Raw genomic sequence first — 19,580 nt, forward strand, 5'->3', positions numbered from 1 at the left:
GGCTTTCCAAGGAGCAATTACCGGAAGCCATTGAAGCAACCACTCTGAACGGCAGTAGTCTGGCACGGATCACTATGAGGACTGAACCGGTTAAGATGTTGTTGTCGGGGAATCATTCAGAGTTTATTTCTTTTTTCATTTTGCCTTACCCCCATGTTCCTCTGGTTCTTGGATACCCCTGGCTAAGAGAACACAATCCCTCGTTCGATTGGGTGACTGGAAAGGTAACTAGTTGGAGCATTGAGTGCCATGCTAACTGCCTCAGGACTGCCTGTTCTCATGCTGTCCCCAGTCGGGTCAGTGAGTCTGCTCCTCCTGATTTGTCCCTGGTTCCTGAAACATATCACGAGTTGGGTGAGGTGTTCAGTAAGCAGAAGGCTCAGTCACTTCCTCCCCACCGACCTTATGATTGTGCGATTAATCTGTTCCCTGGAGCTGCTTTTCCCAAGGGACGGTTATACAGTATCTCTCGACCTGAGCGGGAAGCCCTGGAGACCTACATAAAGGAGTCTCTTGCTGCAGGTCTCATTTCGTCCCTCGTCATCACCCCTGGGAGCTGGATTTTTTTTTGTGAGTAAGAAGGATGGCTCTCTTCGACCGTGTATTGATTATCGGGGGTTGAATGATATTACGGTCAAGAACAAGTACCCCCTGCCCTTGATGAGCTCCGCTTTCGACTCTTTACAGGGTGCTACTGTGTTTACGAAGCTTGATCTACGCAATGCGTATCATCTGGTTCGGATCAAAGAGGGGGACGAGTGGTTGACTGGGTTCAATACACCTATGGGACATTTCGAGTACCAGGTGATGCCGTTTGGACTTTCCAACGCTCCAGCAGTGTTCCAAAGTTTGGTGAATGACGTGCTGAGGGATATGATCGGTCTGTTTGTGTTCGTTTACCTGGATGACATCCTTATTTTCTCCAAGGAGCTTTCCAGCCACATCCAGCATGTTAAGCAGGTCCTGCAGCGGTTATTGGAGAACCGTCTGTTTCTTTATTACAGATAGAAATACAGACAGGAAGCACCCCATCCCCTCCGCATTTGACCTTGTGGGGACTAACAAAATTTCCCCACAAGTATAGTTAAATACGTCCACACTGTCACGCCCTGACCTTAGAGAGCCTTTTTTATTCTCTATTTGGTTAGGTCAGGGTGTGACTTGGGTGGGCAAATCTATGTTTCTATTTCTTTGTTGGCCTAGTATGGTTCCCAATCAGAGGCAGCTGTTTATCGTTGTCTCTGATTGGGGATCATACTTAGGCAGCCCTTTTTCCCACCTTAGATTGTGGGATCTTGTCTATGTCTAGTTGCCTGCGAGCACTACATAGCTTCACGTTTCGTTGCACTTTGTTATTTTTTGTTTGTGAGTTTCATCGGAATAAAACACGTGGAACTCTATGCACGCTGCGGCTTGGTCTACTCTAACGACGGATGTGACACACACACACACGCGCGCACGCACACACGCACACACACACACTTATTCAAACTGTAGACGGGATTCATATCATCCATTAATACTCTGTATGTTAATTTCCAACTTATTTCAAATGTAACGTGAATGTAAATTCATTGCCATGAATAGCATCCACTTAAGAATGGGCTGAAATCAGCTCTATGCAGCATGATGGATTTGCATAATTTCTGCCCTTGGCAGGGGACTGGTCTGGAACCCAATCTCTTTCAAAAGCAGGAAAATGTGGGTAAAGGCTATTTTTGCAGCAATGAAAGAGTCTCATGCCACGCTAGTGTATCCAGCATAGAATAATATCACTATTCATGAATTCAACCCCAGGCAGGAAAAATCCATCTAACCCAACTATCTCATGACCCGACCATCTTACTCTTATCAATAAGCTGGTTTGTCTCTCTCTCTCTCTCTCTCCCTCCCTTTCTCTGAGAAAAAACATGATGTATTTACAGTACCAGTCAAAAGTTTGGACACACCTACTCATTCCAGGGTTTTTCATTTATTTTTACTATTTTCTACATTGTAGAATAATAGTGAAGACATCAAAACTATGAAATAACACATATAGAATCATGTAGTAGCCAAAGAAGTGTTAAACAAATCAAAATATATTTTATATTTGAGATTCTTCAAAGTAGCCACCCTTTGCCTTGATGACAGCTTTGCACACTCTTGGCATTCACTCAACCAGCTTCATGAGGTAGTCACCTGGAATGCATTTCATTTAACAGGTGTGCCTTGTTAAAAGTACATTTGTGGAATTTCTTTCCTTCTTAATGCGTTTGAGCCAATCAGTTGTGTTGTGACAAGCTACGAGTGATATACAGAAGATAGCCCTATTCGGTAAAAGACCAAGTCCATATTATGGGAAGAACAGCTCAAATAAGCAAAGAGAAACAACAGTCCATCATTACTTTAAGACATGAAGGTCAATCAATACGGAACATTTCAAGAACTTTGAAAGTTTCTTTAAGTGCAGTCGCAAAAACCATCAAGCGCTATGATCAAACTGGCTCTCATGAGGACCGCCACAGGAAAGGAAGACCCAGAGTTACCTCTGCTGCAGAGGACAAGTTCGTTAGAGTTACCAGCCTCAGAAATTGCAGCCCAAATAAATGCTTCACAGAGTTCAAGTAACAGACACATCTCAACATCAATTGTTCAGAGGAGACTGTGTGAATCAGGCCTTCATGGTCAAATTGCTTCAAAGAAACCACTACTAAAGGACAACAATAAGAAGAATAGACTTGCTTGGGCCAAGAAACACGAGCAATGGACATTAAGCCGGTGAAAATCTGTCCTTTGGTCTGATGAGTCCAAATTTGAGATTTTCGGTTCCAACTGTCTTGTCTTTGTGAGACGCAGAGTAGGTGAACGGACGATCTCCGCATGTGTGGTTCCCTCCGGGAAGCATGGAGGAGGAGGTGTGATGGTGTGAGGGTGCTTTGCTAGTGACACTGTCAGTGATTTATTTAGAATTCCAGGCACACTGAACCAGCATGGCTACCACAGCATTCTGTAGCGATACGCCATCCCATCTGGTTTGCGCTTAGTGGGACTATCATTTGTTTTTCACCAGGACAATGACTCAACACACCTCCAGGCTGTGTAAGGGCTATTTGACAAAGAATGAGAGTGATGGAGTGCTGCATCAGATGACCTGGCCTCCACAATCACCCGACCTCAACCCAATTGGGATGGTTTGGGATGAGTCAGACCACAGAGTGAAGGAAAAGCAGACAACAAGTGCTCAGCATATGTGCAAACCCCTTCAAGAATGTTGGAAAAGCATACCAGGTGAAGCTGGTTGAGATAATTGTAAAGCTGTCATCAAGGCAAAGGGTGGCTACTTTGAAGAATCTAAAATCTAAAATATATTTTGATTTGTTTAACACTTTTGGTTACTACATGACTACAAGGCGATCTGTTTCACAATCCTCTCTACTCTACCGCTCTCCCCCCTCTCGCCTTCCCTCCTTTCTCCTCTCCCCTGTGTATGCTCTCCCTGCCTCTCCCCTGGTGGGCTCTATGATTGGGTGACATCATCACCTGTTCACGCCCTTCCACACACACACACGCATGCATGCACACACACACCGTCGCCCCGTCGGAAGCAAGAGGACAAAGCCACAGCAGCTCCCACACATGTACCCTGTGTTTGATCCATTGTTCTGGGGGAGCACAATGCCCCATAAATAAACACACACGTATATGTGCATACGCGTATATGTGCAAACACACACACACACACACACACACACACACACACACACACACACACACACACACACACACACACACACACACACACACACACACACACACACACACACACACACAACATGCATACTTACAGGCACACACACACATACGGTACACACACTCTCACACCAACTGGGCATTTCGCTCATTTGTAAAAGATCAGGGGCACAGAACTAGCCACAGCAGTTAGCGTCACATCATTATATTTTACTGCAAAATAACATGATCAGACAAGCAATGTTATATAATAATAGCTACTCAATATCCTTTTCATATTTCTAAACGGACTCTACTGGGAAATATAATAAAGCAGGAGGAAACGACATTTGCAGAATAATTATAACAATAACAGACAAGCTGCATATTGTGGCGCTGAGTCCCAAACGGACATCCTTTACTGTTCTACTACCTCCTGTGACCATCATACACTCTTAGAAAAAAAGGGTTCCAAAATGGTTCTTCGGCTGTCGACATAGGAGAACCCTTTTTGGTTCCGGGTAAAACCCTTTTTGGTTCCAGGTAGAACCATGTTGGGTTCCATGTAGAACCCTCTGTGTATAGGGTTGTACATGGAACCAAAAAGGGTTCTACATGGAACCAACAAGGGTTCTTCAAAGGTTTCTCTTATGGGGACAGCCGAAGAACCCTTTAAGGTTCTAGGTAGCACCTTTTTTTCTAAGAGTGTAGCTGGGGCCATTTCTATTTTGATTACTCAACTCAGGAAATGTACTGAAATTCAATTAAGAAATCTAAATAACCTTTATAGACAATAACAGCACAATACCAATTCACAAGTTGGATTGCAGTACATTTCCTGGATTGATTGTGTTGTGAGGGCATTAACCTATCGCAGCCCTGTTGTCCACCCCAAGGACCAATAGCCTATAATATCTACATTCCTGCACCAATCAAAAATAAACAGAAATAAAACAACAATGTCTGCTGAGTGACAGTGAGGTGAAAAAGCTGAATGCAACTGGTCTGTATTCACCCACCATTCAGCTTCCTGCCTCTCCCTCTCCCCTCTGTTTCTATTTCTACATTTGTTTCTCTCTCTCTCATCTCTGTTTCTCTTTCTCTCTCTTTCTATCCCCTACCCATTCTCTCCCTCTCATCTCGCTCTCCCTCTTTCTCTTTTTATATCACCTACCCCCATCTCTTTCTCTCTCTCTCTCTACCTCCCGCTCTCTCTCCCTCTCTCTCCCTCTTTCTCTCTCTCTGTTCAGTGTGTCTGCTGACTGGACAGTTGAGCTCCATGGAAACTGCTAATGAGTCCAGTATTTGGATCTTATCTCCCTCTGGCTGGCCGGCTCTCTCTCTGCTTGCATTGGGCTAGCTGTATTAGCTGCCTCACCGATAACTATGGATGTGTCCCAAAAGGCACCCTATTCCCTATAAAGTGCACTACTTTTGACCAGAGCGCTACTGTATGTGCCCTGGTCAAAAGTAGTGCACTATATGTAGGGAATATGTTGTCATTTGGGGCACAACCTATGTGGAGACCTGATCACTATCTATTGATCCTCAATCCATCCATGGACCAACAGAGGAAATAGAAGAGTAACAGAATCCAATATGGAGATTGCACTTATAAACATTTTATTATATTTACTAGTGCAATTTTACTCTTGTTGTTTTCAAAAAGTGAGTCATAATTGAAGTGAAGGGTAATTGAAAATCGATTAAAGCTTGTTTTAGAGGCCACAAGTATTAGAAACTGAATAAAGGCAAAAAGCCATGCAACCAAAAACAGCAACGCCAAATTCACTTTCCACAATACAAGAATGCAGCTAGCTGAAAGTAAATCAGGGCAAGACAATGCACTGCATACTTAGCAGGGGAAGTGTGTTTTTTTCTTGCCCCAAAACAGGATGTCTTTCAAAGCCAAACTTTTTAGTTTTTTTTTCAGAGGGATTCTTCTTCTTTTGCTGTCTGAGCATAGGGCCTCCTCTGTCCAGCCATGTGCTTTCAGGACCCTTGAACACACACACACACACACACACACACACACACACACACACACACACACACACACACACACACACACACACACACACACACACACACACACACACACACACACACACACACACACACACACACACACACACACCCTTTACTGATGTCCAGCGCAGGAGTTCAATTCTACCAGCCCCAGCCAAGTCCTTCTAGATCCCTGCTGTGCTCATTCCATAGAGAGGCCCCTCTACTCCTCTAGACTTTAGGAGTTGGTGCCCAGTTCCTTGCACAACCACTGCCAAGCCTTACTGGCACGGTTAACTACCCCCCTAAAAACTGATTTGTCAATGCAGCACTCATAAATAAACTTTATATTAAAAGGAAAGGGTGTAGGAAACCATCATACTCAAGCCACCATACCACTCCTTGGAAATTGTGGGAAGGATTTTGGTTTCTCATTGGTTCTGGAAACGAAGCCATCATTTTCCTGTCCGGTAAAACTGAATGTTTTTAAACGTTCTGGGAACGGAAGTGAACATTTTGCCTGTTCTGGGAACTTTTTAGGTTGCAGGGAGGTTCTGAGAATGTTTTACTATGGTTCCCTGAAAGTTTTCCTGGGAGGTTTTATTAACGTTATGAGAACTGACATTTTACGTTATTTGAAGGTAATTAAAATGGCAAAATAGCGCTCTGAAAACATTCTCTAAATGCTGTAAATGTTTTGAATGAAATGTAAAGGTTATTTGGAGTTTTTTTTATAACTTCCTTAAAACTTTTACTGAATGTTTTAATAACACTGCTAGCTTAGTTTAACTGTTAACACCAAGCACAGATAGGACACATGGAAATTCATTTACTTAGACATTAATCATGCAAACACATGTCTTTTTTTTTTATTGTGGCACAGCGTCAGTGGTCTTCTGTTCTCTATCCATGGAAGTTGTCCACTGGGCCACCAGGATGGGGTTTGCATGCTATGATTTTTAACTCATACAAAGCTGTTTATTTTAGACTGTTTCGCGTTGTTGGTTGTAGGTGCGCTTGACTCAGCAGCCCTAGCAAAGTGTTCCAATGTTGAACCATTTAATGTGTCTGAAGGTAGTACTCTGCCTACCCGGCAGGCCCAGAGTGCAAATCAAGTGCACCTACAGTATATGCCTACCGCTGGCGAATCAGATAGCTCAGATCACCGTGTCTACACAGTTTCCCCGAGCCATAGACTGTAGAAATAATCCTCGAACGCACATCAAAGTTGATACTGTGAGATTTCAAAACTTTTAAAACCATGACTAGAGAAACACGGTCAACGAATACAGCAAAGAGCTGCTGTTTTTATAAGTGAGTTCATGTTTAAGTTGTTATTCAGCACTGTCAACACTTTTATAAGCCATAAAATGCCCGTTCTCCCTACGTCCACTCACACTACAATCAGCACTGCAGCTGCAATGAATGAGTAGAGCAAAGTGGGCTGATAAGTTTGAGTTGTTATTATTAGTGGCTTGTGTCTTTTTCAATATCGTGGAATATTTCCCTTTCGCTGGTCATAGGAGTAACAGCATGAATTGGTGCATGGGGCAGAAATAATGCAGTGCGACTTCAGTTTCGCCATCAGCTGGAAGACTGTGTCCCCTTTTCTCAGCGGAGGGAGGGAGAGAAGAGGGACGGTGAGTCGGGTGAGAGGCAGCCTCACCGCTGCTCCCTCCCCTCAGACTGACCATCAGATGCATGCCATCAGTTCCCTCCACCAAATTATCTATTACCAGCGTAATCATATACCTATTTTTATATATATACTTTCTAAATGGTCTGAGAATAACAACACTGGCAGGGCAATTCAAGCATAGCCAATATGCAGTGATAATGTATTGGGCCTATAGCCTACTGCACAAGCCTCATTGCTACATAACTGTTTTTAATTGGTTAATGTTGCATAGGGTTATGTTTTTTAAGTTGCGGTAGATCTCGGCTTGCATTTTGACTCGGAAAGTAATCTTGACTCAGAAAAAGTCGGTGACCACTGAGATAGAGGATAGAGAGAGTTTTTTTGAGAATGAGAATGGAATTGTTTTTAAATAACATTCTTAGAACTTTCTTTGAATGTCACTATTGTTTTCTTGTGTTTTTTTTGGAAAGCTTTCTTAATAATCTGAGAACATGACTTTAAATAGAACCATGAGGAAACCTGTAGGAAACGTTATGCTGAAGTACTGAAACGTCCAAAGAAGAACGCTGTTTCTTAATATTTCTCTGAACTATTTGAGAACATTCCCAGTGTCAAACCAGTTGAAGAACGTTCATAGAACATTACCAAAAATGGAATTAAATGTAACCATGTTTGAACTTTTTTTTGTCAAGTTCCTTAAATATGCTGAGAATGTTCCAAAACTATCCTGCACCATTCCCAGATAGTTGTGGGAAGGTTGTATGCAAAACAACCATAGGACAACCACACACAAATGTCTGAGATGAAAGTGATATAAGAGATAGCGATTCGGACGGCTAAGACATTTTCCAAATTCTCTGAGGGGTTGCCGTGACAACGTTGGCACTACTGCACTCTTCAAAGTGAAAAATACTTGTACTTTCCAACACTCCTGCACCCAATCCTGTTGTACTGTGAAACCAAAATAACTGTACCCAACAGCTGGATGCTCAGTGTCCCATCCACCCCTCAGTGTTCCCCCAGTGTCCCATCCTGTCCCCCTTCTTACCTTGAGGTGAGAGAGCTGTCTCCTGTCATCTTCCAGCTGCCTCTTCTTATTCTCAATCTCTGTCTGTCTCTTCCTCTTCTCCTGTTGAAGCATAGGAAAAACACAGTCAGTATGTGGGGAGAAGAGATGAAATGCAAACCAACAGTAAATGTTGGTTTGAAGGTTCCTAAGTTGTAGCAAAGTGCTAGCAACAACATGATGGTGAGTTTGATTCCTGCATGGGCCAAATATACAGAGATAAGCTTCACCAGGCCATTTCCCCCTACTAAGTACAGAGGAAACCATATACACTCTCCTCTTAAAGAGCTCTTAACTGCAACAATTACAGACTTTGGCATGTGCTATGTCATTGACTATTAAGCTTGGGGCCCTGGGTCTGAACCCCGCCCTGTGCAACTGCGTCCTGGACTTCCTGAAGGGCCATCCCCTGGTGGTGAAGGTAGGAAACAACATCTCCACTTCGCTGATCCTCAACACAGGGGCCCCACAAGGGTGCGTGCTCAGCCCCCTCCTGTACTACCTGTTCACTCATGACTGTATGGCCACGCACGCCTCCAACTCAATCATCAAGTTTGCTGACGACACAACAGTAGTAGGCCTGATTACCAACAATGACGAGAGAGCCTACAGGGAGGAGGTGAGGGCCCTGGCGGAGTGGTGCCAGGAAAAGAACCTCTCCCTCAACAAAACAAAGAAGCTGATCGTGGACTTTAGGAAACAGCAGAGGGAGCACGCCCCTATCCACATCGACGGGACCGCAGCGGAGAAAGTTCCCTCAGTGTACACATCACTGACAGTGATGAGCCCCTCCTTCAAGGGGGCTTGTCATTTGGATATTTACTAGGCTGAACTTCGTATTACGCTAATAAGATGTCTAATCTAAATCAACATGTGCTCTATGTTGAGAATAGAGAAGGTTTTATAGAAATGGTTGATTTGAGGTTATAGGAACACATGGCGTGACTTTAACTTTAACCTCTCTTATGCCCTAACACGACTTGTACTTCATATTCAACCTCGCAAAAATCGATGCACGCACATGAACACATGCATGCAAACACACACACAGACACACAGGGATGCACGCGCACACAGACACAATGGGCCGTGCATTTCTCATTGTGACAGGGTATTATTTTTTAAAGGTCTGGTCATACTGGGCATGACTTCCTCCCTGCCCTGCCTCTCAGAGACGCCAGCTCCACAGAAATACAATACACAACCCTGCCAACTAGAGTCCAATCCGAGAGAATCCACTCGCCCCTAAACTCAGGCCTTTGTCGGGGCATAGTGGTAGGGGCTAGGGGTTGATTTGGGATTGTTCTCTTTCTATGCTGTAAATAGCAATCACCCCAGTCGGCTGAGGGCATGCCACGTCCCTCTGTTTATCAAGGAAAAAGGTTCACCTCACTATCTGTGGCCCTATGAGAAGACCTGCAGATCACACACACACACACACACACACACACACACACACACACACACACACACACACACACACACACACACACACACACACACACACACACACACACACACACACACACACACACTGTCGCCTGGCTCCAACATGGTACATGGGAGAGAGAGTATATCTGCCACATCAGCACAAGCTTCATCTGAAAGCAGTGGACCGTGGTGAAGAGGAGAGAATGATATGACCTGTCCCAACAATAGAAGGGGAAACCAAGGGCACAAGGAAGATGGCTGGCCCGGTGGCGCAGTTGGTTAAAGCACATAGCTCACAACACTACAGCTGTGGGTTTGATTCCCACGTGGGAAGAATAACTGTATTAAGTTGCCTTAGACTTTATCATTATTATGGAAGGGAGTGGTGTGAAATGTATTGGAAGTGAGTGTTATTAGCGTTGACACTCGTGTTATTTACAGTGCCCATTTAAACTGTGCAGTCTGCAACACTGGCCTCGGCTAAGTCTTTCTGTACGTTTTGCTCATGCAGCATTATTGAAAAGGGACAGAATGAAATTGAAAGACTGAGAGGAGACTGAGAGGAGAGACAAATTGAGAGGGAGATGGAGAAATAGAGAGGTACGGCAGAGAAAAGAAATGAGACAAAATCTTTAAAGATCGATTGATGTGTGTGTGTGTGTGTGTGTGTGTGTGTGTGTGTGTGTGTGTGTGTGTGTGTGTGTGTGTGTGTGTGTGTGTGTGTGTGTGTGTGTGCGTGCTGATCGATTGGTGCATTAGAGGCTGCATTACCCCTCTCTGTGGCTTACTAAAACCAAAAGACCAAAGAACAAAATGGAGGGAAGTTTGAGTGTATGTGTGATAGGGTTGTGTGTGATAGGGTGTGTGTGTGTGTGTGTGTGTGTGTGTGTGTGTGTGTGTGTGTGTGTGTGTGTGTGTGTGTGTGTGTGTGTGTGTGTGTGTGTGTGTGTGTGTGTGTGTGTGTGTGTGCGTGCGTGCAATAAAGATATAGAAAGAGAGGAAGGAGAGAGAGAGTAGAGAGGGGAGAGAGTAGAGAGAGGGGAGAGAGAGGGAGTCAAGAGAGGGGAGAGAGTAGAGAGAGGGAAGAGAGAGAGAGTCGAGAGGGGAGAGAGAGAGAGTCAAGAGAGGGGAGAGAGTAGAGAGAGGGGAGAGGGAGAGAGTCGAGAGAGGGGAGAGAGAGAGAGTAGAGAGAGAGAGTTGGGGGTGTCTTCGGAGGAAGACGCTAAAAGCCATGGGCTTATGGATCAAAAGGTTTTATTTCTCCTTCCCAGTCGGTTGGCATTAATGATTAAAGCCACTAAAGAGGATACGCTGGTGGAACGCTTCGAGACGGAAATTAAAGTGGAGCAGGAAATCTCCCGTCAAATCCATCAAACCAAAACCAGTCCATCTACTACTGTATATAAACATATTAATTGCAATCGTTTCGCTGCTCGGTAATGTCGGAGTGCGCTGTGTACATTATACTGTATAGTAAGTGTTTTGGCCATGAGAGTGTAACGGTTGTGAACCACATATGGCAGGAGGATCTCATCACTTACCGCTATAGCCTGGAGTCTCTCCTGCTGTGACAGCCCCTCAGACATCCTGCCAGAGAGAAAGAGAAAGAGAGAGGGGGGGTAAGAGAGGTAGGGAGCGGGGAAGAAAGGGAGGGAGGGAGGGGCAGAGAGAGAGAGAGCTAGTTAACTTGTTCAACAAGAAACCCACAAAACAATTGGCCGTGAAGACATCATTCTAAGAAATAGCCAGCCTTACAGGTTTGTGGTCTTGGATACCATGGGTCTCTTCGCATTTAAAACATAATGAGATGTATGGGAAAGGCCAGGTTGCATTCCTTCCACCGCTGGTTACCTTAATTACAAACTATTAACTTAATTTCACAAACAGGCATGAACAAACATCGCCCACCCACTCCTTCTCTCGCCGTCGAATTCAGACACACACGAGGTAACCCAATGTTGCAAAAGCATTCGTTCAGCTGAATACCAGACAGTAATACCTAATACATCGAAAGAAGAAGGAAATCATGATACACACACTGCAGAAAGGATAGGGAGGAGGTATTTGGGATATATTCTTTTTTTCACTGCACGTGACGAATAAAATGTGAAACTTGAAACGCGCGCACACACACATACACAGAGAGAGCGAGTGAGAAAGAGAGAGAGAGAGAAATCTGGATTTCATCCTCCCGTCCCATTGACAGTTGTAATATCTAATTCCTGCCTGTCAAGCATTTTACTAAAGAGGAAACATATGTATGCTTTCATACCTGAGGAATTCAGAGCATGTGCAGATCAGCTTTCCTACACACATTCTTTCCTGGATAAACTCCTAGTCATACTGTATATGCAATAGTGTATGTGTATGGTTAATTGCTGGACTATAGCTGAATTAGGTCCGTTCAATTAGTTCACATCATTACAAATACTGTAGCAAAGAAAGTATCACCTCGTGCAGAGGACTCAATAGGTGGAATGAAGCCCAAAAAATGACGACCACACAAATCGCTGATTCATTGGCAACAGCACGACTTATCACAACCCACACAAGTTCTTTGACTTAAGAAAAACAGAAAATATATGACCAACACCTTAAAGAAAGTATTGACTTATAAAATAGATACCAGGGATAATTCTGTAGAACGTCCACCTCACACTTTCTCATTTTGATATCTTTGTGGGGAAATAAGGGTGCACGTGAACAGTCACCAATCACCACACGAGGTAATTCCATTTATCTTATGAAACAGGAAGATAGAAATTGTAACAAGGGTCATTGAACAAAGAAAATATTGATGTCGGGCGATAATATGCTGCAGGCCTATTGTTGACAATGTTTCTCAAGCGCATGCCTGGCTAATTGATTCCAGATATTCAGGCCACAAAAATGTGCGGCCACATATTCACACAGTCAAACACAATAAAACACATTAACACACAGTGAATGTCATATGGTCCCACTTTACATGAAGTGCCCAAAAAACCTACGTACAGTATTTACCTGGTACTGTAGCTACATATGTAGATAGGTATAGTGTAATTACAGTGTAAGTAGGCTACAACTGTTGTCAGGTTTGCAGTTTGTGTTATTAGACACATTTGAATCCTTATACGCATTATATTTGTAACTAAACTCAAATTAATGGTGGCCAAGTCTACCCTTACATCAGAACAATTGTTAAAGATTGCCAAACCATACAGTGTTTATATCACACCAGGGCCATTTCATCAGAGCTAGTCAGGATTGGTCCTCTCTCTGGCCAGTTTGAGTTTGGCCCTGGATTCATTTGGCTCCTCCAGGTTCCAGAGGATTGATCTGCCATGCCTACTGTGCAGCAGCCCTTGTCTCTACGCTCCAGTTCTCATCTCTGATAGGTCTGTGTAAGAATGCCAGAAGGACAGCCTCTCCTTGACCTTTCAACCCCAGAGAATGTATAACAAAAGGACAATCTAGCCTCAAGCAGCAATGGCCAGTAGCTTAGTGGTAGTTTAGTAGAATAGGCAAGGACCAAGTTGAGTGAGTGCACTACTCAAGAACCCTCGTCTAAAAGAACAATCGACAACAGTAGCAATGCATTGTCACTCTGGGTTTCGTGTGCTAGCCAAGATGTCCGACACCGTAATGACATAATTAGATAAATAACAGTAAGACAAGTTGAGCGTGAAATAGGGCAAGAGACAAACTGAGGCTCAAGCTGGCTCAATATCAGATTTTTTCACGCTAGTTTTTTTTTTAGGGGGAGGGTGAAAATGTATGAATTCTTTCCTGGAGGAGCCTGCAGGGGAACAGTGTCAAGAGAGAGAGAGCATCCAGCGAGAACGCAGGATGCAAGGCTGCCAATGTTTCCCCTCGCTTTCTCCACAGGCAGGTTGCAAAATCCCCCCGAAAAACGGATAGACTTCCAATACCAAAATATGGCATCAAGCTGCACACAGTGTCTCTCTCTCTCTACAACAGGGACAGTGACTCTCTCTCTCTCTACAACAGGGACAGTGTCTCTCTCTCTCTCTACAACAGGGACAGTGTCTCTCTCTCTCTCTACAACAGGGACAGTGACTCTTCATGTGCACTTACAATGCCTCACACGGCGTAATGACTGACCGCACGTCTCCTGGAAGGTCACAAGACAGACAGCCCGTCTGAAAAGCCTCAGAGCTCTGTATCAGAGCATGCTCCGATGGGAGAAGAGAGGGAGAGGAGAGGTATGCATCCCACCCAGACACCACCACCACTACCAGCACCCCTTGTACCATTCCATCCCAGACTGGGAGTGTGCTGGTCGGGAACGGCCCCCCTCTGATAGCCCCGTTTGAAAGATGAGACACACGGCATGCCATGAGGGAACACAGGAATGCCTGGCCTGCGCTACAGCCCTACCCCGCCGGCCCCAACAACCCCTGCCACCCCAACATGTGTTTCCCATCCCCCAGGACCCCCCCCCCCTATATAACACACACCACCTGTAAAAATATCATGCGTTTTTTCGGGGCTCCTAAGTGAAATATATTTGGCTGCTTGGCTTACAGTGGAGAATGGTGTGAGAAGCTGAGGGGGTAAGCAGAGAAAGTGGAGACCGGTGGTTATAATTCACAACTAGGGCCTCAAGGTGAAACAGCAGAACTCAGCCTAGGACCATGTCTACCAGACATTTTCATTCGCGTAGACACTATGTCTCGCACGCAGAATGCTATTAACGTGGCTCATCTTCAATGCTATGCTAGGCTAATGCTAATGCTATGTGTGGCTGTGACTGCTGGGTCCGAGTATGCAGAATTCAGCAGAGCTGCATCATGTATGGGCTATTGTCTGGGGGAAATGCCTGCTTGCTGCTGTGTGCCCAGTCAGCAGCTTTTGGCTGACAGGTCGGAGAGAGAGGGACAGGGCAGGACAAAGCCATGTGCTGGCCACCATCGCTGCTGACTAATCTGAATGCTACCTATAGCACCCTCTAGGACACTGCATAGACGATGCTAGCATACACAGCGACACATGCTTTATGCCTCAGCCCCAGCCACAGCTAGGCCAAATCCAAATCTGTATAAGTAAAGGCTATCTACCAATAAGTAAAGGCTATCCACCAATAAGTAAATGCTATCTAAATGGCGCCGGAGCAGAAGGCAGACATTTTATGTGCCCCCAACCGATTGTGTTTTTTTGTTCGTAACTTATTTTTTTACAAATTTTGTACATGATGTTGCCGCTACCGTTTCTTATGACCGAAAATAACTTCTAGACATCAGGACTGCAATTACTCACCAAGGACTAGCAGAATCCTTTTTCTTCTTTCACGACTCTGACGAGCCCGAGGCAGAGGATATACGGCTCCCTCGGGAACAGGCTCCGAGCCCCGTGATCTGCGTGAAGAGGAGGCCGAGAAAGAGAGGCCGGAGAGCGGGCTGCCTGCTGAGAATTCGAAGGCGATCTAATAAACCCCCACTTCCCTCAATTCTGCTAGCAAATGTGCAATCTTTGGACAATAAAATCGACGAGTTACGAAAAGATTAAACTACCAATGGGACATTAAAAACTGTAACATCTTCTGCTTATGGCTGAACGACGACAACATCAACATAAAGCTGGCTGGTTATATGATGTACCGGCAGGATAGAACAGCGGGACAGGACAGGACAGGACATTTTTGTATTTTTGTAAACAACAGCTGGTGCACGATATCTAAGGAAGTCTCAAGCTATTGCTCACCTGAGGTAGAGTTTCTCATGATAAGCTGTAGACCACACTATCTACCTAGAGAGTTTTCATCTGTATTCTTTGTAGCTGTTTACATAACACCACAGTCAGAGGCTGGCACTAAGCAGTGAATGAGCATTGAATGAGCTGTATTCCGCCATAAGCAAACAAGAAAACACTCACCCAGAGGCGGCACTCCTAATAGCCGGGAACTTTAAAATCAGTTTTATTACATTTCTATCAGCATGTTAAATGTGCAACCAGAGGGAAAATAACTCTGGACCACCTACACTCCATACACAGAGACTCATACAAAGCTCTCCCTCGCCCTCCATTTGGCAAATCTGACCATAATTCCATCCTCCTGATTACTGCTTACAAGCAAAAATTAAAGCAGGAAACACCAGTTACTAGATCAATAAAAAAGTGGTCAGATGAAGCAGATGCTAAGCTACAGGACTGCTTTGCTAGCACAGACTGGAATATGTTCCAGGATTCCTCCAATGGCACTGAGGAGTACACCACATCTGTCATTGGCTTCATCAATAAGTGCATCAATGATGTCATCCCCACAGTGACCGTACATACATACCCCAACCAGAAGCCATGGATTACAGGCAGCATCCGTTTTCAAGGAGTGGGACTCTAACCCGGAAGCTTATAAGAAATCCCGCTATGCCCGCCGACGAACCATCAAACAGGCAAAGCATCAATACAGGACTAAGATTGAGTCGTACTACACCGCTCCGACGCTCGTCGGATGTGGCAGGGCTTGCAAACCATTACAGACCCCAAAGGGAAGCACAGCCGAGAGCTGCCCAGTGACACCAGCCTACCAGACGAGCTAAACTACTTCTATGCTCGCTTTGAGGCAAATAACACTGAAACACGCATGAGAGCACCAGCTGTACCGGAAGACTGTGTGATCACACTCTCCACAGCCAATGTGAGAAAGACCTTTAGACAGGTCAACATTCACAAGGCTGCAGGGCCAGGCGGATTACCAGGACATGTACTGCGAGCATGCGCTGACCAACTGGCAAGTGTCTTCACTGACATTTTCAACGTCTCCCTGTCCGAGTCTGTTATACCAACATGTTTTAAGCAGACCACCATAGTGCCTGTGCCCAATAACACTAAGGTAACCTGCCTAAATGGCTATCGACCCGTAGCACTCATGTCTGTAGCCATGAAGTGTTTTGAAAGGCTGGTCATGGCTCATATCAACACCATCATCCCAGAAACCCTAGATCCACTCCAATTTGCACACCGCCCAAACAGATCCACAGATGATGCAGTCTCTATTGCACTCCACACTGCCCTTTCCCACCTGGACAAAAGGAACACCTATGTGAAAATGCTATTCATTGACTACAGCGCACCGTTGAACATCATAGTGCCCCTCAAGGCTCATCACTAAGCTAAGGACCCTGGGACTAAACACCTCCCTCTGCAACTGGATCCTGGACTTCCTGACTAGCCACCCCAGGTGGTAAGGGAAGGTAACAACATATCCGCCACGCTGATCCTCAACACAGGGGCCCCTCAGGGGTGCGTGCTCAGTCCCCTCCTGTACTCCCTGTTCACTCATGGCTGCATGGCCAGGCACGACTCCATCACCATCATTAAATTTGCCGATGACATAACAGTGGTAGGCCTGATCACCGACAACAATGAGACAGCATATAGAGAGGAGGTCAGAGACCTGGCCGTGTGGTGCCAGGACAACAACCTCTCCCTCAACGTGATCAAGACAAAGGAGATGATTGTGGACTGCAGGAAAAGGAGGACCGAGCACGCCCCCATTCTCATCGACGGGGCTGCAGTGGAGCAGGTTGAGAGCTTCAAGTTCCTTGGTGTCCACATCACCAACAAACTAACATGATCCAAGCACAAAAAGACAGTCGTGAAGCGGGCACGACAAAACCTGTTCCCCCTCAGGAGACTGAAAATATTTGGCATGGGTCCTCAGATCCTCAAAAGGTTCTACAGCTGCACCATCGAGAGCATCCTGACTGGTTGCATCACTGTCTGATATGGCAACTGCTCAGACTCTGACCGCAAGGCACTACAGAGGGTAGTGCGAACGGCCCAGTACATCACTGGGGCCAAGCTTCCTGCCATCCAGGACCTCTATACCAGGCGGTGTCAGAGGAAGGCCATAAAAATTGTCAAAGACTCCAGCCACCCTAGTCATAGACTGTTCTCTCTGCTACTGCACAGCAAGCGGTACCGGAGCGCCAAGTCTAGGTCCAAGAGGCTTCTAAACAGCTTCTACCCCCGAGCCATAAGACTCCTGAACATCTAGTCAAATGGCTACCCCCAGACTATTTGCATTGCCCCCCCCCCCCCCCCCCCCCCCCCTCAACTCTACCTACATGTATATACTACCTCAAATAACCGGTGCCCCTGTACATTGACTCTGTACCGGCACCCCCCTGTATATATTATTTTTTACTGTTGCTCTTTAACTACTTGTTATTTTTTCTATTATTCTTATCCGTATTTTTTTTAAACTGCACTGTTGGTTAGGGGCTCGTAAGTAAGCATTTCACTCTAAGGTCTACACCTGTTGTATTCGGCGCATGTGACTAATGAAATTTGATTTGATATCCACCAATAAGTAATGGCTATTCACCAATAAGTAAAGGCTATCTACCAATAAGTAAAGGCTATCCACCAATAAGTAAAGGTTATCTACCAATAAGTAAAGGCTATTCACCAATAAGCAAAGGCTATCTACCAATAAGTAAAGGCTATCTACCAATAAGTAAAGGCTATCCACCAATAAGTAAAGGCTATTTACCAATAAGTAAAGGCTATCTACCAATAAGTAAAGGCTATCTACCAATAAGTAAAGGCTATTCACCAATAAGCAAAGGTTATCTACCAATAAGTAAAGGCTATCTACCAATAAGTAAAGGCTATCCACCAAAAAGTAAAGGCTATCTACCAATAAGTAAAGGCTATCTACCAATAAGTAAAGGCTATCTACCAATAAGTAAAGGCTATCTACCAATAAGTAAAGGCTATTCACCAATAAGTATAAGCTATCCACCAATCTGTACAGGCTATCTACCAATAAGTAAAGGCTATCCACCAATAAGCAAAGGCTATCTACCAATAAGTAAAGGCTATCTACCAATAAGTAAAGGCTATCTACCAATAAGTAAAGGCTATCTACCAATAAGTAAAGGCTATTCACCAATAAGTAAAGGCTATTCACCAATAAGTAAAGGCTATCTACCAATAAGTAAAGGCTATCTACCAATAAGTAAAGGCTATCTACCAATAAGTAAAGGCTATCTACCAATAAGTAAAGGCTATCTACCAATAAGCAAAGGCTATTCACCAATAAGCAAAGGCTATCTACCAATAAGTAAAGGCTATTCACCAATAGGTAAAGGCTATCTACCAATAAGTAAAGGCTATCTACCAATAAGTAAAGGCTATCTACCAATACGTATAAGCTATCCACCAATCTGTACAGGCTATGCTCAGAGGTTTGATGGAAGCTGTTTGAGTGGCAAAATCAGGAGATGAACTAATCAATCTGTGCAGAAACATTCAGAGGGTTACTAGTGGGTCAAAGAGCAGTAGTGAATCTATTCTGCAAATTAACAATCTAGCCAGGATTTTGTTTAGTTTTTTCAGCTGCAGTACTGAGTCAGTGCATGCTTTGAATGTTCGGGATTGTCCAAAATGAAGATCATACGTCCCGGAGCATTCCCAAGCTAATTCTCTCACTGTCACGTGTGCATTTTAATGAAGCACAAACAACGGCAGGAGGGTTTGGTCAGGCCTCAAAGAAGAGATTGTTCCCCTTCCACAGAAACTGCGTCGTAATCATGAAAAATGGCCCCTTATAAATATTTCATAAATGCGTAAATTGTTACGCTGCACAATATTAGCCCTTGAAGCTTTTTGTCATTAGAGATAGGATAATAAATGTATCAATATGGGGCCAGACAAAATAGCCGTGGTAAATCTCGGTGCGAATGTTAAGACTTCCAGCATCAACACATTGGGCTCTAA

At 44.6% G+C, this 19,580-nt stretch overlaps 1 protein-coding gene across 1 annotated transcript in view; it reads right to left on the bottom strand.

Moving 5' to 3' along the window:
* Window positions 1-19,580, bottom strand: part of palm1a (paralemmin 1a) — a 68,731-nt gene that overhangs the window by 20,016 nt on the left and 29,135 nt on the right. The window contains exons 2-3 of the mRNA XM_039001838.1: window positions 11,396-11,441; window positions 8,406-8,486 (exon numbers count right to left, since the gene is read on the bottom strand). Of these exons, the coding sequence (XP_038857766.1) occupies window positions 8,406-8,486; window positions 11,396-11,441 (127 nt within the window). The remainder of the gene's footprint in view (window positions 1-8,405; window positions 8,487-11,395; window positions 11,442-19,580) is intronic.

Source organism: Salvelinus namaycush, chromosome 10 (genome assembly GCF_016432855.1).
Source record: "Salvelinus namaycush isolate Seneca chromosome 10, SaNama_1.0, whole genome shotgun sequence".
In the NCBI taxonomy this organism is placed as follows: Eukaryota; Metazoa; Chordata; class Actinopteri; order Salmoniformes; family Salmonidae; genus Salvelinus; species Salvelinus namaycush.